The 24931-nt window shown below is 41.8% G+C and overlaps 1 protein-coding gene across 1 annotated transcript; it reads left to right on the top strand.

Moving 5' to 3' along the window:
- Positions 1–1164: 1164 nt before the first annotated feature.
- Positions 1165–23988, top strand: wdfy2 (WD repeat and FYVE domain containing 2). Its single transcript, XM_037109701.1, has 12 exons — positions 1165–1502; positions 3334–3401; positions 6752–6825; positions 8826–8880; positions 9937–10087; positions 11464–11576; positions 12793–12919; positions 14582–14687; positions 16158–16259; positions 18617–18747; positions 18855–18963; positions 20326–23988. Exons 1-12 carry the CDS (start codon positions 1366–1368, stop codon positions 20353–20355), a joined length of 1203 nt encoding a protein of 400 aa, XP_036965596.1. The 5' UTR covers positions 1165–1365; the 3' UTR covers positions 20356–23988.
- The last annotated feature ends 943 nt before the right edge of the window (positions 23989–24931 follow it).

A 24931-nucleotide genomic window follows, 5' to 3' on the forward strand; every position in this document is an offset into this window, starting at 1 on the left:
TTTCCATAGTATAATTTATTTATCACTGTGTTTTTCTACTATACTCCAAAGATTTCGACCTTAAAAAAATTCTTGAAGAACTTAACAATCATAGTTTTTTATAGGACTAACTTGTTTTAGAACTTTATTCTGAAGTTGAGACACATTTTGACCGGAAGTACTTGTCCTTGTGTTTCGACTGTATGCAAGAGGAGAAGAGTTTTCATACTGTATGATCTGTCACATTCACACAACACGAAGAGGTAATTTGTGAGAACTTTGTCTCATGGTAATACCATGATTGGATCATAAATGTTAGCTGAACATGTGGTTGTCAGGTAGGGTTTAAGTATGAAAGTCGTAGCCGGAAGTACTATGTCTTGTTGTCAATAGCGTCTTGATTATTGTGTTTATCCACCATAGGCCGGTCACTGCGATACATCTGTGAAGCTACAATAAATGCGCTTACAGTGTGACTTCCGGTTACCGGTTCCGGTTATTTCAAAATAAAAGCACTCGAACTATGAGGCTTCATGTGCTGTATTTACGAGTACAGTGAAATCAAAGACTTATGCACAAACATCCTATATTAACACTTTGAGTTTGAGCTTCTAAATACATGACTAACTCATCTAGACATCATGTTAAAAAATAATTAACTTAGGTATCACTAAAAGATTATTTGGACAGTATCTGGCCAAGTCTGCAACTGTAAATGTTTCTCCAGTTGCACACAGGCCCTGCAGCCCTTTCCCCGAGGGAAAATGATCAATTTTAGGGGCTTTCTGATGAAGTAAAAGTCTAAAAAGTCAGTCTTTATAGAGAAGGAATTTCAACAGCTACCTAGAAACCCCAAAGTTGTTTTTTTGCAGCGACCTTTTATGTGACTTTAAAGCATGAATAAATAAGTTATTAACTATTGAATGAATCTACCCTATCTGTTTTCCCTGGTTGTCTTATTAGACAAATAACATACTGCTTGTAATGATAAGGACTCACTCATATGACTTTCTATTGCTTGGCACTTTAAGATGTTATTGCTGAAACAGGCTCAGGTTTTTTTTTCTATTCACTTCTGACACTTGTGGGTTTTAAAAAAAATGTTTCAGAGATGACGCTATTATTTTGAAAATGTAAAGCATCAACAGGAAGTCTTATTTTGTTGAGAGGAAGTGCTAAGTGTGTAGGCGGGTGTGTGAGCGCGAGTGAGTCTGAGTGAGTGTGTGTTGTCAGCTGACTGACATCATCTCTGACAGCCGTCACAACACCGTGTGCTACCTGCTGACAGAAGCTAGCAGCCTTTAGCCGAGGCTGTGCGGTTGGACCGGGGTGGGTTATGTTTCCCGGAGCCAGGACCGCAGACGGAGGCTTGTGCACCACCGACCCATGGCGGCCGAGATCCAGCCCCAGCCGCAGGCTCGGAAGCCATGTCTGCTGAGCAAGATCGAAGCTTTCCAAGATGTAGTGAGCTCGGCGGTCATCATCCCCAAAGAGGACGGCGTTATCAGCGTGTCCGAGGACAGGTGAGCTCTGAGCTGCCGCTGCTTCTGCTGCTGCACCGCAAATCAGCCTGTAAAGCCCAGTTTACACCGTCTCCTGCCCCGTGTTTACACGGTGCTATCCCCGCGCCTGTCGGTCTGTAGCGGAGCTCATGCCCCCGTCTGGCCCCATAAAGCCGCCTGCGACTGTGTGCAGACGGTCCAACAGTTTATGGTCCATGGTTATAGAAGAAAACACCTCATGTCAGCTGACACAGTCATGCCTGTTAACGACAGTATGCTGCTTTTTACATCATTGACCCTGTGATTTCACCTCAGTAAACATGCGTATTTATGTATTTTAATCAGATTAAAATAGATAAATATGTTACGCTATTGACCCTCACCTCTGAAATATGTTTATTTATTTAATAATTTTTTTTTTAATCATATTTGACAGCTGGCTGTTATCAAATAATTGCAATTGACTTCAGCTAGCTAGCTATAAAATAAACCCATCCACAGACTAATGTGTAGGAGTTAAAGCATGTTTTTACTGGACACAACAGTTTCTCAACATTGCGGTCATGACCCCAAACTGGGTCGCTGCCTTTGAGCCAATTTCTCCACTCATACTCCCAGTATATTATTATTATTATTATTATTATTATTATTATTATTATTATTATTAATGATAATAGTTTCCCCTGGGCCACTGTGACTGTGTGTGTGCTCAGGGGTGTGTATGAGCCTCTATGTGGTCAGAGGCAGTGTGTCCTGTGCATCACTTTACCCCTTACATCTGTGTTTTATATATTTACTTAAATGTACTCATTCATGTGCTGTCACTGAGTTTTGTGAGCTAGGCCTGCAACTAATGATTATTGCAGTTGTTATTCTGTCAATTATTGAATTCTGGGGAATTCTGATATAGAAACAAAAAACTTCAAAAACTGGCCTGTCCATTTAAATGTTTTGATGTTTATTGAGTCATACTTACCAAAGGTTGTGGAATGGAGGCTGACAAGCTGAGGATGTTATTCTAAGTATTGACAGTATTGACAGTAGTGACAACATTAAGCAGTAATATTGAGCCAAAGTCCTGTCCCTTCAGATGGACCAACCTGAAATGTATGTGTTATATATGTAATGGAATGTAATGAAACTGAAATAGGATCAGTTTGACTTTTCTTTGTATAAAATTACTCATGAAGTCAGCAGAGACTTCTACCACTCAGGACTGAGGACTTGCAATCTTGGAGACTGGAAGTCAGTTCATCATAGAGGTGACCATCGGTCACCGACCTCAGTCTGGTTTTCTGTCTTACCAGAAAGTGTTAGCTCACATGAGCAGCCTCAGGCATGGGGAAGGCCCTGTACAGCTCTGACAGTGTGGAGGTAGAGTAGAGAGCAGCGTCGCAACACGTCAGACAACGTCAACATTCAAAGGATTTAATTTAACTTGTGAAGTGTTCACAGATCAAAAAAATCAAAGCTTCACGTCCAGCGATTTCATATACACACACATCTGCAGCAGGAACTGCTCTCGTTCAGTATGTCAGTCAGTGCCTTCACACAGCCCGTAAGTGTTGGGAGTGAATTTTTTTAAATGTTAAATATGTTGTCTAATCAGTTACAGCACTGCAGATATTATTGCGGAGAAGGTCCACAGCTAGTGCCCGGTTGCCTCAGATCATTTCCCCTGCTGTTGTTTTACGAGAATGTTAATTATAACAAGCTCTGTCCTCGTTGATGGTGATGAAAGAAAAGAGCGGCACACTGATCACCCACAGCTCACAGTGACTGATAATGCAGCACAGGAAGACTTCAGACACCATGAGGGCTCTCAGCTGAATGTCATGTTTTCACCCCACAGGACGATACGGGTGTGGCTGAAGAGAGACAGCGGTCAGTACTGGCCCAGTGTGCACCACACAATGTCCTGTAAGTACTCCCGCTCACTTCAGTGGCTTTATGTGCTGTTTGTGATATCTTCAAACAAAGGCAGAGGATACGCTTATTCAGCTTGTTCGGTGTAATCAAATAATCCATGAATATGTATGAGTTCATGAGCGTGCAACTTCTTCTTCTTCTAGCACCCTGTTGTTGTTGACTCTTCCTCTGTGTTTTCTGTGTGAGTGTCTCTCCTCATCGTGACCAACAGAATGAATCACACACACTCAGGCTGACATGAGAGCGTGGATTTAATTGCTCCTGAAATTAGATTCTGCTCCTGGACTGTCATTCACGCCGCTGCTCCCTCAGTGCTGCAGTGCTGCACGGCCGCCACACTGTTTGTCCTTGTTTGCGAACAGTTGTGCAACTGAAGGAAATCCCGTGCTACCATCAGCAAGATCTGTAGCAAAGGGCTGTGGGTATGAAGCGTTTTAGTTTCCTGACAGAAAAGCTGCTATTAGAGTGAAAAAGATCACACAGTGATCGCCACTGTCAGGAATATATTGCAGCAGTTTGCATCTGAGGCAGGACTGAAATGACTTGAAGTTCATACAGATGGTAAAATGAGTCCATTCCTGATTCGACATCTGATCCCGGGACAATTTGATACATAGCATCTGTTTATCTGGTAACTTTGAATGAGGTCAAACTGCAGTGGCTTTGGAACCGTTTCCTAAACCTCTGCTGACAGATCCAGGAAATTGCAACAGGTTGCTGTTATCCAAAGTGGTTAAACGGTTGAGAGAGACCCTGCCTCTTCATAGGCAATATCAAATATTTTCAAACCTGAAGCTGCAGAGTCTAATTGAAATGTGTTCAAATAAACAAAGTGAGCAGAGAAAACACTGAAAATGCTTCACAGAACTGCACCGATGCCGACTGTCAACAGAAAACTATGCCCAGCCTGAGGCTACATCCACTCCCATAAGTTTAAAACACAGAACTGTTGCTACGTTTATGTCTGCTGTCCACGCTGTGTTTTAGGACATCTAAAATGGACTGTTGGGGAACTGTTTCTGACCCTGCTTTAGATTAACAACTATGGCGTATGGGCAGAAACGAAGACAGACACCCACATGGTGTTATCAGTCACTATGTGTCATTCTCTGATTCATGATCAGATTAAAGCTGTCAAAGATGCTTTGTGTTCTGAGCAACAGCTCAGTGATGCTTATGAGCCACATGCTTCATTTGAACTACACTCATACATTTGGTCAATAATATCAGCTGATTTTATCTCACATCGCTCTGCCGATTAGTCACAGGAAATGTTTTGTTCAAAGTTATTTTCAAAGAGTGTGAGTGTCCATCACACTATATTGTTATCAGATTTTTTTTGACTCTGAGATATTGATAGTAGTTTCTACCTAAAAAGGTAATATCAGTCAGGCTCTATACAAAATCATTGTGGTTTTTAAAAGCATCTTTTTGAGTAGCCAAAAGTGCCCCAAAAATCTGAACTCAAGTTCCACTCCACACTACAGCTTAACTTGAGCTTTTTCTTAGCTTGCTCAGTTGTGAACTCTCGACAGAAGTGTGAAACTTCAGTAAACGGAGCTGTAAATCCAGCTAAGTATAGCCAGTAAGTTCACAACAATTATTAACGATTTTAAATGGAACTCAAAGGAAATCAACCCCTTGGGGGTTTGCATACCTAAAGATCTGTCCAAAATAAATGAAAGCAACTATGGTCCCATAAGTAAAAACATCAAGTCAGATATTGACAGATGGTCTCAACTGCTCTCAGACATACACAATAGGATAGAAACAATAAAAATGAACCTACTTCCCCAACTCTCATATCTTTTCCAATCCCTGCCAGTAATGGTTACACCAGTGCAATTTAACAAATGGGATAAGTGGATCTCAAGATTCATATGGGTGGGTATAAGACCAAGGATTCAATTCAAAACACTGCAACTGTTTAAAGAGAAAGGGGGTAGATCACTATCATACTTGGCAGACAACTATAAGGCAGCACAATTAAGACCACTGGCATGCTGCTGAAACCCAAATTATACAGCAAAATGGAAGGATTTGGAAACTTCACAATTAGATATAATGTTACAGTCTATACTGGGCAGTAAAATACTGTATGAGCAGCATTCTAGTGACCTGAATCAATGGTCTAAAATTTGCTTTTTTTGCATGCAAATCACCATTACTTGACAGACAGTCTAAACTGCTGAGATGAGTTGCTTTTGACCCCGAATTCAAGCCCACAATGATCAATGGAAGGTTTAAATATTTGTATATAAGGGGGATCACTTCTTACTGCTCAAATTGAAGGGAGAATTTGACAGTTTTCAGAACATTTCAGATACACGTGGATTAGAAAAATTGGATTACTTTAGGTATCTTCAAATCAGGTCTTATTTTAATGACAAGATAAAACCAACAGAGGAATGTGAGACCAACTTAACGGACATATTTACTGACAAGTACAAAAATAAGGACAATAAGAAACTTGTTTCAAAACTGTACTCCCGTATTCGATCTAACACTAAGAGCTCTAAGAACTCTAAGAAACGCTTAACAGATAACATTAGATTCAAATGTGAGAAAGAATCTGGAACTGTCATCACAGAAGAAGAGTGGTTGAATAAATGCTCTGTGCAGACCTAGTTCCGGTCTTTGGAGAGATTTCTTCTGGCGGAATCTGGTTACATATTTCATAACTCCTAAGTTAAAATGTGTGGAGAGACAGTCAGGGGTCTATGTTTGAGGAACTGTGAAGAACAGCTAGCACACCATTTTCATATATTTTGGAGCTGCCCAGCTATTCAGCCATACTGGCAAGAGATCATACGGGTAAAAGAGAATATTTTTGGTGATGAAATTTACTGCTCTTTTTCTACAATCTATTTGGGCAATATCGCACCCCGTTTACTGGTGTGAGACAAATATCTTTTAAAAACATTATTAGCAGCCAGCAGGAAAGCTGTAACTCGAAAATAGTTGCAGGCCACACCTCCAACAGAGAGAGACTGGACTGATGTTGTGACTAATATTCAAACTATGGAAAGTATTTGCAATACCGGGAAAAATGGATTGTGTTTGTGACCACAATGCTCACTGAGCCATTACTGTATGAACTGACTTGTATCTCCATCAGTATTATGTCTGTATGAATGTGTAGGTGACCAACAGTTTGTTCTATGTCTTTCTGTATGTTGTATGTTGTTAATGTTCTTTCTATAAAAATAAAGAACAAAAAAAATAATGTTGGAACAGAACTTAAATCAGCATAGAAACACACTGAGACTGGCAAGTGAACAAGAATGCGCACACGTTTGTACAGGCAGGATGTTAACTGTTATTCTTTTTTGTGTCTCCAGCGCCGAGCTCCTGTATGTCCTTTAACCCAGAGACCAGGAGGCTGTCCGTGGGCATGGACACTGGAAGTATCTGTGTAAGTCCAACCTCCAGCCTGCTCACGTCACCACACAACCTCTCTGAAAACTGTTTGCTTCAGCAGAAATCACCTGAAGGATACACTCCATCCCAGTAGGTTGTTGTTGTCAGTGTGTTGACAGGAGGATAACATGGGATATCTAGCACATAAAGGTGAATGCAGCTCTATTTGTATGTATTTTGGTCAGAGAGGAATGGCAGCTTCCCCGGGTCGCTGTGAGCTGTCAGTCACTGAGAAAGGAAAACTCTGAATTCTCTCTTTTGTCTTGTGCAGAGGTGGTGTGGAGCCTTCATTTCTTTCAGAATTGTGGTTCTCTGAGGTTTCTGTCAGATACATTTTCACTGAGGCAGATTTTCAGCAGTATCCATGAATCATGTATGCATAACTACGTTCTATATACATTCAAATATTTAACCTGATGACTGTAGGCATTATAATGATCCTGAGGGGGACGTGAATTGTCTGGATCAGATTTCATGAAACTTGAGTCAGGAAATCACCAAAGCCTGGACATTTATGGTCCCCGGAGTGGGAATCCTCAGGCTCTCTGTGACCCCTGTAGCAATGTTGCTTCGAACCGTACCTGTGACCAACACTGTGGTCTGAGGGACAATTACTGTGGTACTGAAGAATTCAGAATTTGTATTGTGATAATAACACTCTTATGATAATCTTGTAAATATTTCAGAGTCCCGTAAATTATTTCTGTTTCGTACCATTCTTGCTGTGTCACAGCCAGTGATAGTAATTGCACCTTAATGCTGGTTGACACCTGCTATTAGATGAAGAAAGCAGAAGAAGAAGATACAGTAACTAGCTAGCTTGCTACCACCCACAGTTTGTAGCTACTGATGTTGCACGGAATGTTGTTGAAGAGATGTCGGCAGAGAACAGGGTACCGTGCCAGCTGTGCCAGTAGATACTGTGATGCTATCACTATTCCCAGTTGTTTGGGCAGCAATAATGGTGGTCTGAACATCTGCTGCCGTGACAGCCCTGCTGCTCGTCAAGGAATGATACCATGACCTCCATTTGTATGCACGATCTTTCAAACCCTTAACTGGCTTGAGATCTACTCAGCACGTCGTTCTACCCAGAGGAAGAAACCTTTTCCATTTTCAGTGCCCCGGCTCTTCATCTACCAACGTATCCACTTCAAACCCTTCCCCATCACCTATATATCCCTCCATCCTGGCTCCCCCCTACCTGACTGAGCCTCTTCACCGGCACACTCCCGGGCCGCTCCCTCGGGTCTGTCCTGGGGGGACAGGGTCTACTCCACTGCCGCTCCCTTCTCCTCTCTCTTCACTTTCAAACAGCCCATCAGAACACACCTCTGCTCACAATCTCTTGATGAACTTTGCTCTCCTCCTCCCTGTCTCACATGTTCCCTTTACTCATGGATTATTGTTATTTTGTTTTGTTGTTTCCTTTGCAAAGCGTCTATCTAGAAAAGCATGATATAAGTCTAGTGTAAAATTATTATAATTTTCATGATAAGCAGATAAGATACACCAGACTGTCTCGTTTTGAATTGAATGACCCAGTGGTTTTCCTTTAGCTCCAGCCTCATCGCTCTGTTATAATGAACTGTCGCTGTCTCTAGTGGCCGCTGGTGAGACTTCTGCCTGGTGGACTGGTTGTTTTGACAGTTTTAACACTGTGCGACAAACATCTCTGACAGAAGTCATAGTGTACTGTCCAGGTTTCGTTTTGATTATTATCTCAGAGCAAAGTGCCCACAAGGGTTTTTTTAAACTGGGTGTTGGCCTGAGAGCAAAGCACAGAGGCAGATGAGGAGCTCTTCTTGTTTTCACGGTCCTCTTCACAGGCCTGGACTGTTTTAGTTCAGTCATTTGCATTTTCATTTAAATATAGTGAAGTGATGTTCAGGTGTTACTGTGCACATACTGAAATATAAACACTGTCACATATTTAGAGTGTGTTTTACAAAGCTCAGCCTGTGGGAACATTAACCTCCATGTCCTGTCTTTCAGGAGTTCATCCTGTCAGAAGACTACAACAAGATGACCCCAGCACGCACATACCAGGGTAAGACGGGAAGTGTGTGTGTGTGTGTGTGTGTGTGTGTGTGTGTGTGTGTGCGCGCGCCTGTTTATGTCTCACATGTCTGGAAGAGAACCAAAACATACCAATGTTGCGTTTATTTTTGGAAGTCTTCTCTTCGCTCGTCTTTCATAATATTAAAACAACGCGATGATATACAGCAGTTCAGAGAGGAGGGAAAAGGTCTTTGAATACAACCAAATGTTATTTGAGCTGTGGAATGTTACATCAGCCACCTTTGCTCACTACATCGGAGCCTTTTTAACTCTCAGGTGTACATGAACTACAGGTTAGGGACAAAATGTGAAGTTTGGGATTGACCATGAGAGGCGGGGAATGATTGGTTGTTGGTATGGGCTAATCCAAATTATCATCAGGTGACAGTGACAATTATTGATCTGAGATGACAAACAGTGTTTCTGTAAGGCAGGTTACTTTAAGAGACTATGACAAACTGATGCAATGATTAAAAAATGTCCCCAAAAGTGGACTTCTACTGCAGCGTTCCCCCATGTGTGAGTGCAGTAAGTGACCTGGTCTTTGACACATTTTAGGCTCATGCCATTGAAAGCTTATTTTTAAAGCTGTCACTTCTCTAAATTGTCTGGAACACATGATGTAGCAGTGCATAAGTTATTTCACTTGCAGTAACAGGCCATTTGACTGTTGCTAAAGTCTGCTCAGTTCCGTGCACGTAATGCTTCAAATGCTGTGCAGCCTGAGGAAGGTCTGTCTTCATAATTCATCTCATTCTGTTGAGTGTAACCTGAGGAGGACTCTGCACCCGCCTCCTCTATGGCCTCAACAACATCTGATGTTTTTATTGTATGAATGGACATACAAGCCTGTGAGCGAGAGTCACATTACAGTCAAACTCTTGATGTGTGTCATGTGTGATACTGTACATTTCAACTACCTGTTTTACTCTGTTTTAAATAGTTGACACCATCCGACCTGTGAAAATGATCTTGTGTTGTGGGTCTGTTTGTGTGTGTGTGTGTGTGTGTGTGTGTGTGTGTGCGCGTGTGTTTATGCGTGCAGCTCATCAGGGCAGAGTGACCGTGGTGCTGTTTGTGCTGGAGATGGAGTGGCTCCTGAGCACCAGCCAGGACAAGAACTTCACCTGGCACTGCTCAGAGAGCGGCCAGCAGCTGGGAACGTATCGCACCGCCGCCTGGGTCTCAGGACTACAGTATCCTTTAACTCCTCCTGCTCTGCTTTTGTTCTACTTGGCCCTTGAGCCTGCTCAGTGAACCTGGCAGCTAAGCTTCCTGCTAAATGGAGTGGAGTAGACGTAACCGATTGGAAGTGACGAGCCATCTTTGGCGCTCTGGACTGTGAGAAACTCTCTGCCTTTTATTATGACAGCAGTCTATTTTAAGGCCACAGCAACAGAAGACAGGGCAATTGAGATTAGCTTCCAGTTTGTACAAATGGGAAGGGCTAACAATAGGCATCAGTCATGCAGTTGTCAAGGAAACGGTCTGAGTAGGTTTCTGTAATGGCCAGATGAAAGGCTGTGAGTGCTCAGCAGCAACACTGATCCATACCAATGAGCCTGAGCTCATTAGACTGCTGCTGTCCTGCCAGCCGATACATGCTAACACATGTGTTAGCCCCTACATGCTAACATGTGCTGGTCTCTACATGCTTACATGTGCGCTTGCATGGCAACGACATCAGTCAGAGCAGACGCGGCAACAGTTCCATGTTTTCTGGTCGGCCTGACTGCAGATGTGACGATGAGGCTGTTTCTGCACACTGACACACTGAACAGAACCTACTTCTACTGTAATTAGCTGTCTGTAATTTAACTGATGTTTAAGCAACAGGCACATGTAACCTAACATCTAAACATACCTTTTAAAACAGAAGCTTGATTAAAGGCATCGCAGTTCTGAAGCTGTGGGGCAGTTCGTCCCCGAGGGAGCACAGAACCGCTGTAGGCACTGACCTGGGGATAATTGACATAACTACAGCAATTCTGAGAGGAATCTCATTTATGTGGAAACAACAGATGCTAAAAATATATAGAAACAGCAAAATGACAAGAAGTTAGAAGACTTTTTAACAAATGAGGCTAATCAACAGGCCAGTCAAAATCATAGTCACAGTAATTTGACAACGACGATATGAAGCTGCCAGTTCTGGCCTCACTGCTCAAGATTGATATATAGTATAGTATATAATCTCAGTTTCTTGGAACTGTGTTTGTATTGATTTTGTTTTTGAAGAGTGGATATGGTAATGAGGTTATTCGGGCTGTACATTGCAAACAGCGCTGCAGTGATTATGGTCTGTAGTGACTGAACCAGGTCAGAAGAGGGCTCTGGGTAGGGTCTGGTGAACGAGCTGAGAAGCATCTGCTGACACGCTGTTTACTCTTCTGCTGCCATGACAGAAAGCTTTGACTCAAATCTCACATTTCATACAGTCGTTCATGCCCATACACACAACTGGGTCAGCATACGGCTCAGATGAAACTGCAGTGGTAACAGATTAAGAAGGCGCACCAGTAGGTTTTCAGCAGGACCCAGTTTGCTCTTCTTTGACCTTCATCTTGTTCAGGTTTGATGTGGAGACCAGACACGCCTTCGTAGGGGACCAGTCTGGTCAGGTGACCATCCTGAAGTTGGAGCAGGACAACTGCAGCTTGGTCACCACCTTCAAGGGACACACTGGTATGAACACACACACACCCGCTCGCACACACGCAAGTATTTTCTCTTGAATGTTGTTTGGACACAACAAAACATTTCAGGGCCTCATGTTGAGCTCATTTCTTTCTCTTATTTTATTCTACATCTTATAGCCTAAAGAATGAGTCTTTTAATAATATTATCAATGGATTTGTCCATATTGAATATGATGTTTGCAGCCCCGACACATTCATCATCGATGAAGCTGTCAGCCTCTTCTATAGCATATGAGCTACATCACTGCTGAAAAACCAGTGTATTGATATCTGCACAATATTTCCTCAGATGGTGTCTGTTCAACTATAAATCACATAAATTGCTTTGCAGCCACCTCTAAAGCCCCGATCCTTTCTGCAGAAATGAAACATTCATTAATTTGTGAAAATGAACAGGAAGGGTTTTTTGGTGTGGGCTGGAAAGAGACGAGCTGTCACTGAGTGCAAATCACAAAAATGTACTAATACTTGTAGTAATTATCTATAAAATTTTGTACTCAGTATTCATTTACAAACAAAGAAACACAAAAACATAATGATGAATAACTGCTAATGATTAAAGCTTTTCCTACCAGTAACTGTTTTTTTTTCTTCAGGAAATTAAGTCTTTAGTGACTGAAACATAGGAGGAGGAAGCTCACATCAACCACCAGGATTTATACAGCAGCTGTGTTCAAGTTGCAGACAGGTTGCAGATTTATTGAAGCAGATAAAAAGTGACTTTAAGTCCCTGATGGTCCCCAAATCCAATCAGTTTCATTTATATTGCCCAAAATCACGTTCACATTGCCTCAGTGGGCTTTACAAATCTGTACAGAGAACGACACCCTCTGTCCTCAGACACTCGATCCTTAGGGTTAAAAAATCTCTGCAGCTCATCTGCCAAATCTTTTGCAACTGTCGCTGTAGAATTTTATTGTTTCACGGCGCCTTCAACAGGATTTAAAGAACATGCTTGATGTGGTTGGAATTGAAGGATAAAAAAACCATCTGAATTAGTGTTGAGGTGACCAATTATGAACTATGAACTGAATTATTATTCACTCATCAACAAATCAGCTTTCAGGTTCAGCACACAAAAAAATCAGTCAGAGAAGAAAGTTTGGCGTCTCGTGCGAACTGACCTCTGTGTGAAGTGCCACTGATGTGTTTTGTTCACATATTTGTCTTTGTGTGTGTCTGAATGTTGTGCTGTGCTGCAGGTAATGTGACGGCGCTGTGCTGGGACCCGGTCCAGAGGGTGCTGTTCTCCGGCAGCTCAGACCACTCCATCATCATGTGGGACATCGGAGGGCGCAAAGGCACCGCCATCGAACTGCAGGGACACAAGTAAGCCCCACAGACGTCCGCTGTGAACGTATCTCTTATTCAGCTGCTGGACAACACAGAGGAGTTGTCATTGTCTGTGTTGTGCTGATAGACTGTTGCTACTGTTGTATTCTGTTTGAAAGGTTCATAGTTCTCTCTGAGGGAATGTTAAAGTATCGAGCAGACTATAGCCTCTTTCTGACGTGCATCTTATACCAAAAAACGTAATGTCAGCTTCACACGTTGTCTTGTTGTTGAGTCACTTCTGTAACATTTGGATGGACAACGGCAACAATTCTGTAGCATGTCCAACGCTAGTGCAGTATGATTGAGTGATGCTACAAGCCAATGTAAATCTATTGAAGAGATTCTTCAGCCATCAGTCTCTGTCTCCACCTGTTCATCTCATGCATGCAGTTGTTCACTGTCCGAATTTCAGGCCAAACACGACACAAGGAGTTCCAAACTGACATGTTTTCTCTTAAACTCGCCTTAGGTGTCGTCTGACTGCTAGGCAAAGAGGCAGCAGATTTCTGTCTTCAGACATTGCTGTGAATTTTGATAAGGCAGCCTGTGTTGATCAGATTAGTGGATGAATGCTCACAGTGGTCACTGATAATGCAGTGCAGACGACCAGTCATTCAGCTGCAAGATTAGTTTAAAAGTTTAGCATCTCTTCATTGATAATTTACTTTCCAGCTGTTCCCCAGCAGTGCCACCAGTCCCTCTGACATGCAGGATGAGAAGACAAATGTTGCATGTGCATGCCTTTTTTTTCCCATAATGCTCCTGTCACATTTGAATAGAGCCATACAGAACATTTATGTAGCTGAGAGCTATATGTATATGTGATTAGTAAGAGCACATCACTTAAACAATGGAGCCCTTTCAGACACAGATATTTAAGAGTGGCTCTCCGTTATGTAAATGTTATGACTATCAACATTATTCAGATGCAGCAGGACCCTATTGTGCACAGTGTGGCGCCTGGTGAGCAAGAAGAGGAAAACGGTTGGACAGGAAGTTGGAACATGATGATTGAAGGATTATTCCACAAACTTGTTTTGCCTTTGAACGACCCCCTCTCACCAGTGAATCCCATAATAAGTCGGACAGTGCACAAACAGAAATCAAGATAATAAGTTGGGACTCTGTGCATATTTCCCCTTTATGTTAGTTGACCATATTCAGTTTTAGAGATGGAACAATTAGGCAATTAGTGTATAAATGAGAAATGTATTGAAAACTACATTGATATTGCATTTCTTGTTTCTTTCTTGCAAAATGCAAAACTATTTCCTATGGCTTTTCAGGTGTTTGCTGCTCTTCCATGTTTTATAAAATGGAACATCGGTCATATAAAACAGTGATTTGACCTCGAGACCTCATCTTGGGCTTCAGGAACTTATGATTAGCACTTTTCACTACTTTCTGACATTTTATAGATCAAGGTGTTGATCAATTTCTCGAGAAAATAGATTGCTGTGACTTTATGATATATTATTAGTATCAATTTACATATATTATTCACTTTTTTATTGGTAATATGGGAGTGGATTGAAATTGAGTCAGCTAACAGAGATCAACAGTAGCCAAGGTTATTGTCTAATTGTCTATTGTCTATTGTCTCTTGTGTGTGTGTGTGTGTGTGTGTGTGTGTGTGTGTGTGTGTGCTCCCTACAGTGACAGAATTCAGGGCTTGTGCTATGCCTCGCACACTCGTCAGCTCATCTCCTGCAGCTCAGATGGAGGCATCGTCATCTGGAACATGGATGTGACGAGACAAGAGGTGAGAGAGACGAGGAGGCAGCAAAGTGCCCCCCACCCCCACCCACACACACACAATTTGTGGCCTGTGAAGGGAGTGTTTCACATGTATTGTGTGTTTTCATGGCCCTTTTCCCATGTGCACACACTGTGATACAGATGAGTGTGTTCGATGAACTGCTGATGTTTACTTCCCTCCTCCAGTAAATGAACTGTAGAGATCATTTCAGTTCACCAGATTAGTTCTTTAATTTCCTCCCTCAAAAAATCACACACACAGCTCCACACAGTCAGCGCGGCCTGATTGCTTTTTTATGTACCCAAAGTCACTTTTGTTTTCCCTCAGTGTCATCCTGTTGTGCCTCAGGCTCTGTTATTTGGCCCAGTTTCTCAATTCTGATTCTGTTCTTTGACTGAATGTTTCTTTGTTTCTCACTCTATTTTATAATTGTGAAATCTGGCACTACAGCAACCAACCAGGGAGGCACGCACACACACACACACACGCACCCACAGCATTGTGACATCAGCTCGTCGGGATGTTGTATTTCCCAGCATCCACCACCACGCCACAGCTGCTGCACCTCCACCACCTCCTCTGGCCGTCTGTAACATCTAGCTCTGCTGTGGTGGCATCAAAAGATGATTTTTCATCAGAATGTATACTACACTAAAAAATACTAAATCTGGAAGTTGAGCATTTTGACATGAGTGAGATAAGAAGATTGTTTCTGCTCTCATGTCTCTTTACTTTAGTTTATTAGGTCTGAACATGAACATGCGTGACGTGATACGGGAAGGACTTGGTCCAAAGAGTCCAGGTTGTTTGTGGCTGATTTGCAATGACAAAACACGGAAGTAAATGGAGAATTTCAGAGAGAGGATGGATCAGGATGCACGGATTCATCCAGCAAGGATTCATTTTGCACTGAAAACATAAAACACTGTTGCTTGTATTGGTGTTCAGCCAGGACGACACAGTTCCAAATGGTGAAACTGCTTGAAGCCATATGCTGTTATTGTGCCTGTTTCATACAAATAGATGCCTGATCAGACTTGATAAGAGGGTTCAGCCTGCTATATGTTCAGCCTGCTATATGTTCAGCATGCACTGGCAACACATCAGAGAGGACTGTGGGTTGTGTTCGGTTCACATGTACCAACCGTCGCTCTCAGGCATGATCTTTGTTAGATCTAGGGCTTTTTGTCAGAGATCTCCAAAATCTGTAGGCGAGTGGAAAATCTGGACCAAAACCCTACAAAACTGCTCCGCTGCCTCAGTCCAAAGTCCAAAATAACAGTTACAACACTTCTGAAGCTGTCCTATCTTATTCAGATATAAACAGAAAAATATTTGGTGTTTGAGGAGGAGTTGTGATGAAATTGCTTTACACTGTCTAACTTTTCAGTGTATTTAAATAGCATGTTAAGTTCATTTGTCTTTATATTTGAAATGATAATTTGAAAAAGGAGAATCTCTTTGTGTGCACAGACCCCAGAGTGGCTGGACAGTGACTCCTGTCAAAAGTGTGAGCAGCCGTTCTTCTGGAACTTCAAGCAGATGTGGGACAGTAAGAAGATCGGCCTGCGGCAGGTACTGGACAACCCCGTATTCGTTTCATTTCTGTATAATATGTCCATAACTGTAAGTCATCAGTCACAAAACACTAAGTTAAGACAGATTAGACATACACTGCTTTGGCCAAAAAAGTAAAATTTTCTCCAGCACATCCCAAAGATTTTCTGTGGGGTTATGCTCAGGACTGTGTGAAAATGATGTCTCATGCTCCGTGAACCACTCTTTCACAATTTGAGCCTGATGAATTGTGGCATTGTCATCTTGGAATATGCTGTGCCGTCAGGGAAGAAAAAATCCATTGATGGAAAAACCTGGTTCAGTATATTCAGGTTGTCAGCTGACCTCAATTTTTGGGCACATAACATTGCTGACCAACTGAAGCCACCCCAGATCATAACACTGCCCCCACAGGTATGTGTGGTAGTCTCGAGGCAGGATGGGTGCATCACTTCATCCACCTCTCTTCTTACCCTGATGCAGCCATCACTCTGGAACAGGGTCAAACTGGACTCATCAGTCCACATGACCTGTTTCCATTGCTCCACAGTCCAATCGTTATGCTCCCTAGCAAACTGATTAGCCTTACTGATTAGTGGTTTTAAGGCTACCCAGCTGCTGATTCTCAACCCCTTCAGGTTCTCTTCACATTGGGTGTGTGGAAATGCTCTAACTTTCATTATTAAACAATAGCCATGGGTTCTACTGTTGATTTTTTTCATCTCCGATCATCACAATCATTTAAGATTTCTTTCCGACCACTTTTCTTCCTCAAAGATGATGGCTCACCACTTTCCCTCCAGGTTTTAAAAATGCATTGGGCAGTTCTTAACCCAATTTTAGTAGTTTCAGCAATCAACCTAGTTGTTCTCTTAGCTTGATGCAGGCCGATAGTTTGACCTTGAAACAGAGAAACATCTTTTCCAAGACTACAGAATATGTCTTCTGACATGGTTGTTTAAGAAATGAGAAGCTACTCACTGCATCAGTTAAGGTTAATTAACTTGTTGCCAGCTGAAACATGTTAACTGCTGCAGTAATTATCCAATGGAATGTTCTCACTTATTTGCTGAGTTAAATCCAGTAGTGACTTTTTTTTTGGCCAAGCAGTTTACATCCTGTGACTGAATTATTGTCTCCTTCTCCCAAACAGCTTCATATTGTCATTTCCCATTTCACCTGAGCGGTTCTTTATGTGTATTTGTGTGTGTGTGTGTGTGTGTGTGTGTGTGTGTGTGTGTGTGTGTGTGTGTGTGTGTGTGTGTGTGTGTGTGTGTGTGCGTGAATTTATGGACACAGTAATGGCCATTTGTTGACTGCACAGCAATCTTCAGGGACATTCTGAAGCAGAGTCATTGCGGTGTTTCTGGAGATGAACTGCATGTTTCTGTTTAATATGCTCGTAAAGAGAAAAACTTGGAAGGTGGACCAGTACGGCTGCTCTGTGAGCAGCACCCCACAAGGAATGTCAATAAATAGCGATGCTACGAAGATGGAGGAAGACGAGTTGAAAATATGACACGATCCTAAAATCACAAGATCATTCATTCAGGTGTTAAACTGGTGACTTTGACCTGATGATATTTCCCCCGAAGGCCAAAGATGACAACAGAAAATCAGCTCTGTACTTTAAACCAGCTCGACAGCAGACAATCACGTTGCACAACTGAGAGGAGAACGTGTGTTTGTTGGAACAGATGACACGGTAGATGATCACATTTGATGAAAACCAGTGCACTCGGCTGTGAGCATTGTGTTTTAATTGTTGTCTGTGAGCTTCTGTGAAGCTGCTGGTTCTCTCAGTGTTTTAAAGTCACTGACCTTGAATAGTGTGTCTCAAACTCTGCATTTAATGGGAGGGATTTGGGTCTTGGAAGTCTCTATTGCACTAATTTGATGTTCATGCACTTGAGGGAACACTACGACAACAGACTATGAATATAATATAAGTGAATATAATGATTGCTGTTTTAATTTAAATTTGAATTGAAAAACAATGATTTTTGCTTACCACGGTTGATTTTTTTTCAATCAGTTATTTAGTCTATAAATTGTATAAAGTGACAAAATGTTTACCAGTGTTTCCCAAATCCCAAGATGATGTCCTCAAATGTCTTGTTTTGTGTATGACCCAGTAATATTCTGTTTAATGTCACACAGGAGGAAAGAAACAGAAAATATTCACATTTAACATGCAGGGAACATAAGGGAATTATCCAAAAGATGAATCAGTGACCAAAATAGCTGCATGTTAATTGACAAATTTACAACTAATGAACAAATAGATCATAGATAATAATCATTGCAGCTGTACTCTGCTGTTCCTGTTGCTAATCAAAGCTGACCACATGTTGACATCCTCCTGTGTCTCTCAGCACCACTGTAGGAAGTGTGGCCAGGCCGTGTGCGGCAAGTGTTCGTCCAAACGCTCCACCATCCCCCTCATGGGCTTCGAGTTCGAGGTGCGTGTGTGTGACAGCTGCCACGAGTCCATCACTGACGAGGAGTGAGTAACAATCAGCGCTCTGTTGTGCTCGTGTACCGGCCCTTTGTGTTCTCAGCTCTGTGCAGCTCTCGCACTAAACTCTGCCGTGTTCCCTTTGTGTCCTCCAGTCGAGCGCCCACAGCCACCTTCCACGACAGCAAGCACAGCATTGTTTACATGCACTATGAGCCCACCACTGGAAACCTGCTCACCTCTGGCACCGACAAGGTTATCAAGGTCTGTATGAGAACAAACAGTGTCTTCATGAGGCTCGGATAAGACATGTGCCCACGCACACACACACACACACACACACACACACACACACACACAAAAAAAACTAATTTGACTGATAAGTAATCCACCCTGAGTCTATTTAAAAACTTGATTGAAGGTTTTGGTTCAGATTCTTTTAGGGTTGGGTATTATATGTGATATATATCATTATGATGACAGGTGACTGTATGTGGTCTTTGGATATGGGTTATATGGTGATATGACATGTTTTGTCATGTCTTTTCCTGGTTTTAAAGGCTGTATTATGGTCAAGTGATGTCCTTTATCTAAATTTGCCAGACTGTTCTACCTCTGGTAGGAAGCAAAATGGATTTAGACCATGCTCTATACACCGTCTAAATAGAGTCCATTGTATGTAAGAGCATCACCTGTGGAACTTTGATTCTCTTGCCTCTGTGATAACACATAGCTCTGGTTTTAGTACTGATGATTTTAAACTTAATGATGAGAACCAGCCTGTGCCAGTTTTGAGTAGAACCATTGTAATGAAGAACACATCATCAAAAAAGCACGATGCACAGTGACCTCTAGAGTAGGACAGACCCACTTCAGGTCAAGGAATAGCTGCTATTTTTGGTTCCAGCTGAGAACCAACTTTTCAGTTCAAAATCAGGTGTGCCAACTGGAAGAGAACTGGTTCCGTGTTGCTGGAAAGTGATAACAGACTGTGTGGTAGAGTGTCAGCACTCAGCAGCTCTGATAAAGTCACTACTCCGCACCAAACAGCTGACACAGCTCACAGGTAGCTGCTGAAGGAAGTGGAGATATTTTTAAAGCTGTGGAAAAATAAACGAGAGAGTGAATCAGACTTGCATTCAACGTTATTTCAAGGTGCTGACCGCGTTGCTCTGTTTCCGGTTGGGCGGTAGTTGTTTTCTAACATGTCAGCCATAGATAGATCCAAACGGAGTGTAGAGGTTGGGTGGAGGTATGCACCGTTTCCTTTGTTTTACATAATGTTTTAAACCAGGCAGTTGTGTGATTCATTGGGTTCTTCCATGATCACAGCTACAGACAGAAGAAACCAAGAAGAACAGCCATTTCTGTTGAGACCCGTATGTAAACCTAAAAGAAATTCACAGCTGCTAATCTGAATCCTGCTTCAGAGGTTTTGCGCCACTTAACACCTGACAAATGATATAAAATTAGGTTTAAATTCAATATGCCGTTATGAGCGTCAGATCTAAACACATTCTTTTGATTGTTTCAAACTGTCTCATCTGTGTCTGAACATTAGATTGAGTTGACTGAAATGTCTTGTAGCTTCTTGATTAACAGACTGATTTCTGTGTCTCTGTGCAGTTATGGGACATGAGTCCTGTGGTGTCCTGAGGTCTGCAGGCGACCAGCAGTCACCCAGAAGTTCTGTTCACCAAACTGTGATGGATTTCACGGCAGCAGTTGCAATTGGAAGAGAGAGAGAGAAGCTTCTCCAACAAAATCGATGTGATCCGGATAATATTTAACAGCGGTTGGTGCACGTTCACAGTGAGGACACTGCAGGCCGACGAGGCCTGGGAACAGGACGGCCTCGGTTGACACAAGGCTACAGACAGTTTGTTTGTGTGAAGGCTGCCCTCAGCTGGGGGATCTGTGTGTGTGTGTGTGTGTGTGTGTGTGTGTGTGTGTGTGTGTGTGTGTGTGTGTGTGTGTGTGTGTGTGTGTGTGTGTCTGTGTCTGTGTCTGTGTCTGTCTGTCTGAGAGGGGTGGAGGCGTTTGACTTTGTAAGGAATTGACACCTTATTTACTTAATTTCATTGCATTCCAGCCGATTTCATGTTTGAAACTCATAAAGCAGTGAGTGAAACCTTTCTGCACGGTCGAACCAAAACTTAACATTTGTTCAATGTGAAGCACGTCATGGAACTGGACCACAACTCGCATACAAGCTCAAACGCTCTCATTTAGGTTTAGCTGGCTGTAGATGTTCCACGAGAGGGAAGCATTTTATCAGTTCTCCACCTGCCGTTCCTTAACCACCTACAGGCAAAGAAAGTAACAGCAGCATCAGTGTCAACTCCTGTGTGGGCATGTTCACCTCTACCTGCATTGAGAGTGATAGCAAACACTTGCGCCACCAACAGGCAATGAGTTTCAAGTGTCTGAGCTGTACATTTTAAAGTGACCAACTGTTTGCAGAAATAACAAGTAAATCATGGTCACACTTAACACTTTAATTTGACAAAACAGTTGCATCTCAAAATCCACTTTCATTTTGTTTTCGGGAACATGATGGCTTGTGGACAACTGAGCCTACACTCTGCTCGTCTAATCCAGTCCTATTTGTGGTTTGTTGTAGAATGGTAGTGCATTATCCTCACGGGCGTTATGGTTATTTTGTCCATTATATCAATAAGCTTGGCAAAAAACCAAAAACTCTCTGCGTGATGCAATACAGTTCCACATTATAGACCACGTCCCCCACAGTGACCACACAGTTGAACTTCAGCAGGAGTGGCAGCAACGCCAACCACACGTCCACGTTCCCATTGTGTGTGTGTGTGTGTGTGATTACCCTCAGCTCTAACGCAGCTTTGACAACATTTGAACATGATAACCTTCTTATTCAGTTATAAACAGATATCTGCATGTGACGACAGACGTCAGTTGTCTGTGGAAAGTCTGTAGTCACTCCTCTAAGTTTTAGAGTTTTAATTTTTTTGCACCAAATCTAGTTAGTTTACAAAGCTAATACTCTCCAAAAGTGTGCATTTGTGTGTCCCACCACCCTATTTTTCATTTGACTTGTTCTATTCATCTTTGATCCTATTTAGTATCATTCAGTTTTAATGTATTTTCATTTAATTTATTTACTATATTAAACCACTTTTTCAGTCCTTTGGACAAATTGAATCTACGTTCCAGCCCCTCTTTCATCTTAAAGTAACTGGGAGAGTCATTGAGTACAGAAGAGACATGGTGAGGAGTTTTACTCTTTGGACATTCTTAAATATAATATACACAACCTGTTAACACACAAAGAATCAGACACACAAGAACCTGCAGGTGTAATTCTTTGCCTGCAGGTGGCACCAGTTCCAGCACTGTAGCAGCTGCTGCGGTCCTTGCCTGTAGATGGTGCTCATGAGCACATTTGTATATCTGCTTTTCCTGATCTTGCTAATGGGTGGAAAATGGTGTATTGAAAGTCCATGTATATGAGCTGATCCTGGTTTCAGGCGCTTCACATCACATGTTCAAGATGCAAAGAAACCATCTTCTACTTTCTGAACACACTTAAATGATTTTAGTGAAATTTGATTTTGTGTAATATTTCTTCAACCATGTGAAAGTGAGGGAACGTGTCATGAAATCCCTAATGAGCCCCTCATGAGTCTCTGTTTGGGCTGCTGAATTCATAGAGGGTCGTGGAAGGCCACAAACATTTGAGGTTTACGCAGTTTCTTTTCCAGCTTAAGTGTGTCTGTGCAGTTCTGTATCCTCAAATGCAAAACTAGACATCAAGCAAAAGTATTAAAGCTGTAATATGTAATAACATTAGTTTAAACGCTCAAAAATTGAGTAAAAATGATTCACAGAATGTGGAGAAGACATCTCTGCACAGTGTGCATCTACTGAAGCTAGCATGCTAACCAGCTCGCCCCAACCGTCCTCTCTCATAAAACTACTCGAAGCCCCACATCCTGACCGCTAGTCGCTGGGCTAACTAGCTAAGGACAGCTACAGTTAGTGTTGGTTAGCAGTTACTCTGGCGATATGCTGCCGCCTGTCAGGCAATTCTTATGTATTGCACCTTTAACCTCATACAGCTGGTCCATGATAACAAACACATGCTCTGTGAAAACACACAGTCTAAACCCACAGAACTTTGCTTTAAACTGTAGTTGAGAAAATAAATAAATGTCAGGCTAAAATGTAGAGAAGTGTGTATAAATTGATCCAATCAGAAGTTAATGTGCAGCCACAATAAGATGGAGCCTTTGATTTGGTTTTTGAAATCTTCATGTGGGATAAGTGTGTGAGACTCTGAGGGGAAACATTTCGTTCTCCCTTGGCTGGATAGAAAACGTGTGGATAATCAAAATTTTGAGATCAATACAGAGGAAATCAATTTGACATTTAGATAAAAAAAAAAAAACTAAGTACAACCAGTGTTTGTAATCTGTAAACGAACCAATCATACTGCTGGCTGATCTGTCAGCTGTTTTACGAGCGTATTTATCATTAGAAGTGAGGTCTTAATGTTTCTGACATATCATCAAGCTAATCAGTGGCAGCACATGCACACATGTATCAGGACTGAAAGAAAACTAATGAACACTTTGATTTTGTTCTCATCGTTACTGTTTGATATTGTATAATGGCTTTATGTCAATGCACTGGAATGAACAAGCAAATGTCACAAATGGCTGCTGTGAGGAGAAAAGGAGAAGCATTTGATCGTTGTGTTTGTGCTTTAATGTAGTCACATAGTGATCTCCTCTAATGTTCAAACCCACTAAATATTTTCCAAAGATGTTTCGACTTGAGAGCAAAGATAAGGTTGTGTTAACGAACATCATCCAACAGTTTCACAGCTGTCCAGAAAGGTACATGTTCAACACCTTAAAGGACCATACCGGTGATTTTCAGACAATTAAATGCTTTACCATTGTTTATTCCTTTTCTTTTTTGTTTGCCTTGTGCACAGTTCAAGTGAAACTGTGTCTGCCTGGAATATTAGTAAAAAAATATATATATAAAAAACTTGTGATCATGTAAAGTGTGTGAGATTAATGTGGGCAAGAATGTGCAAAATCATTGGTGTGGCCCTTTTTAAAGGTTTAAAAACAGTACACAGGAGATGTGAAGCTGTTAGAGTGACAATCCCTTAACACATCACATGTATCTATATCTGAGGCCAGTTGCAGGAGAGATAACCGACATCATTGTGTGTTTCAGTGTGTCCGTTTATGTAACCATGTATGTGTAAATGACATTAAAAGAGCAGGTTTGCCTACTTGACCAATCGTTGGTCTGTTCTTTATCAGATCACGCTGACTCGTGGAGCTTCTTTCCTTTTTTACCCCTGTTGGAAGCATTTGCCTTTTATAAACCTTAGAAACAGACTTTCTTCAGTTAAGATGGTGGGGGAAAAAAGTCAGACAGAATAGAAATCTTCTGGTATCCCTTCCCACTTTATATAATCAGGACCGAGAACTCCATGAGGAGGCGGTCCTGTCTGCTCGTGAACACGCTGCACAGGCCTGTGTAGACACAGAGAGGAGGGAGGGGGTGGATCACTGCAAAGGGACAGGAAGAAGCTTTGTTATCGAAGCCTGTGATGAGGAAGGCAGAACATCTCAGTCATGCAGTTGGAGTTGTGATTGTTTCCATCCAGGGTAACTAACTGAATGTATTCAACATTGTGCTGACAACACTAGTTTCACAACAAATAACTTGTAGTTTTATATTCTGTGGCACCGTGGATAATGAGTTAGAAATAAACCTTCAATAAATACTTCAATTTCTTTATGGCCTTCTCAATGAACTGACAAAATCCTGACAAATGATCTTGTACTATAGAGTGATTCAGTTGATATATAACAGAGAGAAAGCAGCAACATTTGAACGGCTGGATCCAGCTGATGTTTGCTATTTTTTACTTGGGTCACTTTCACAATTCATTGGTTGCCAAACTGTTTAATCCATTCATTGAAATCATGTGAGTAATCAGCTCATTTGTTGGAGTGAATAAAATCAGGAATTCATCAGGATTTAAAGTGCTTATGATGTGACCATTTTTGCTGAATAATATTGCAACTTTGTGTCTGTCTGAACTTCAGAGACCAAAGAAGACACTCTTGGTGCTTAACACAGCCCTGTAATATATCTGTGAAGTACAGAATTGGAGAAACTTTTCTATAAAAAAAGCACATCCATATGGATTTACAGATAAATGTAGCAG

The sequence above is a fragment of the Acanthopagrus latus genome, chromosome 9, assembly GCF_904848185.1.
Source record: "Acanthopagrus latus isolate v.2019 chromosome 9, fAcaLat1.1, whole genome shotgun sequence".
In the NCBI taxonomy this organism is placed as follows: Eukaryota; Metazoa; Chordata; class Actinopteri; order Spariformes; family Sparidae; genus Acanthopagrus; species Acanthopagrus latus.

Coding starts and splice junctions, on each gene's coding strand:
- wdfy2 (XM_037109701.1), top strand. CDS start 1,366: ATGGCGGCCGAGATCCAGCCCCAGCCGCAGGCTCGGAAGCCATGTCTG. Junction 6,826..8,825: donor TGGACACTGGAAGTATCTGT/GTAAGTCCAACC, acceptor CCTGTCTTTCAG/GAGTTCATCCTGTCAGAAGA. Junction 14,688..16,157: donor TGGATGTGACGAGACAAGAG/GTGAGAGAGACG, acceptor TTGTGTGCACAG/ACCCCAGAGTGGCTGGACAG.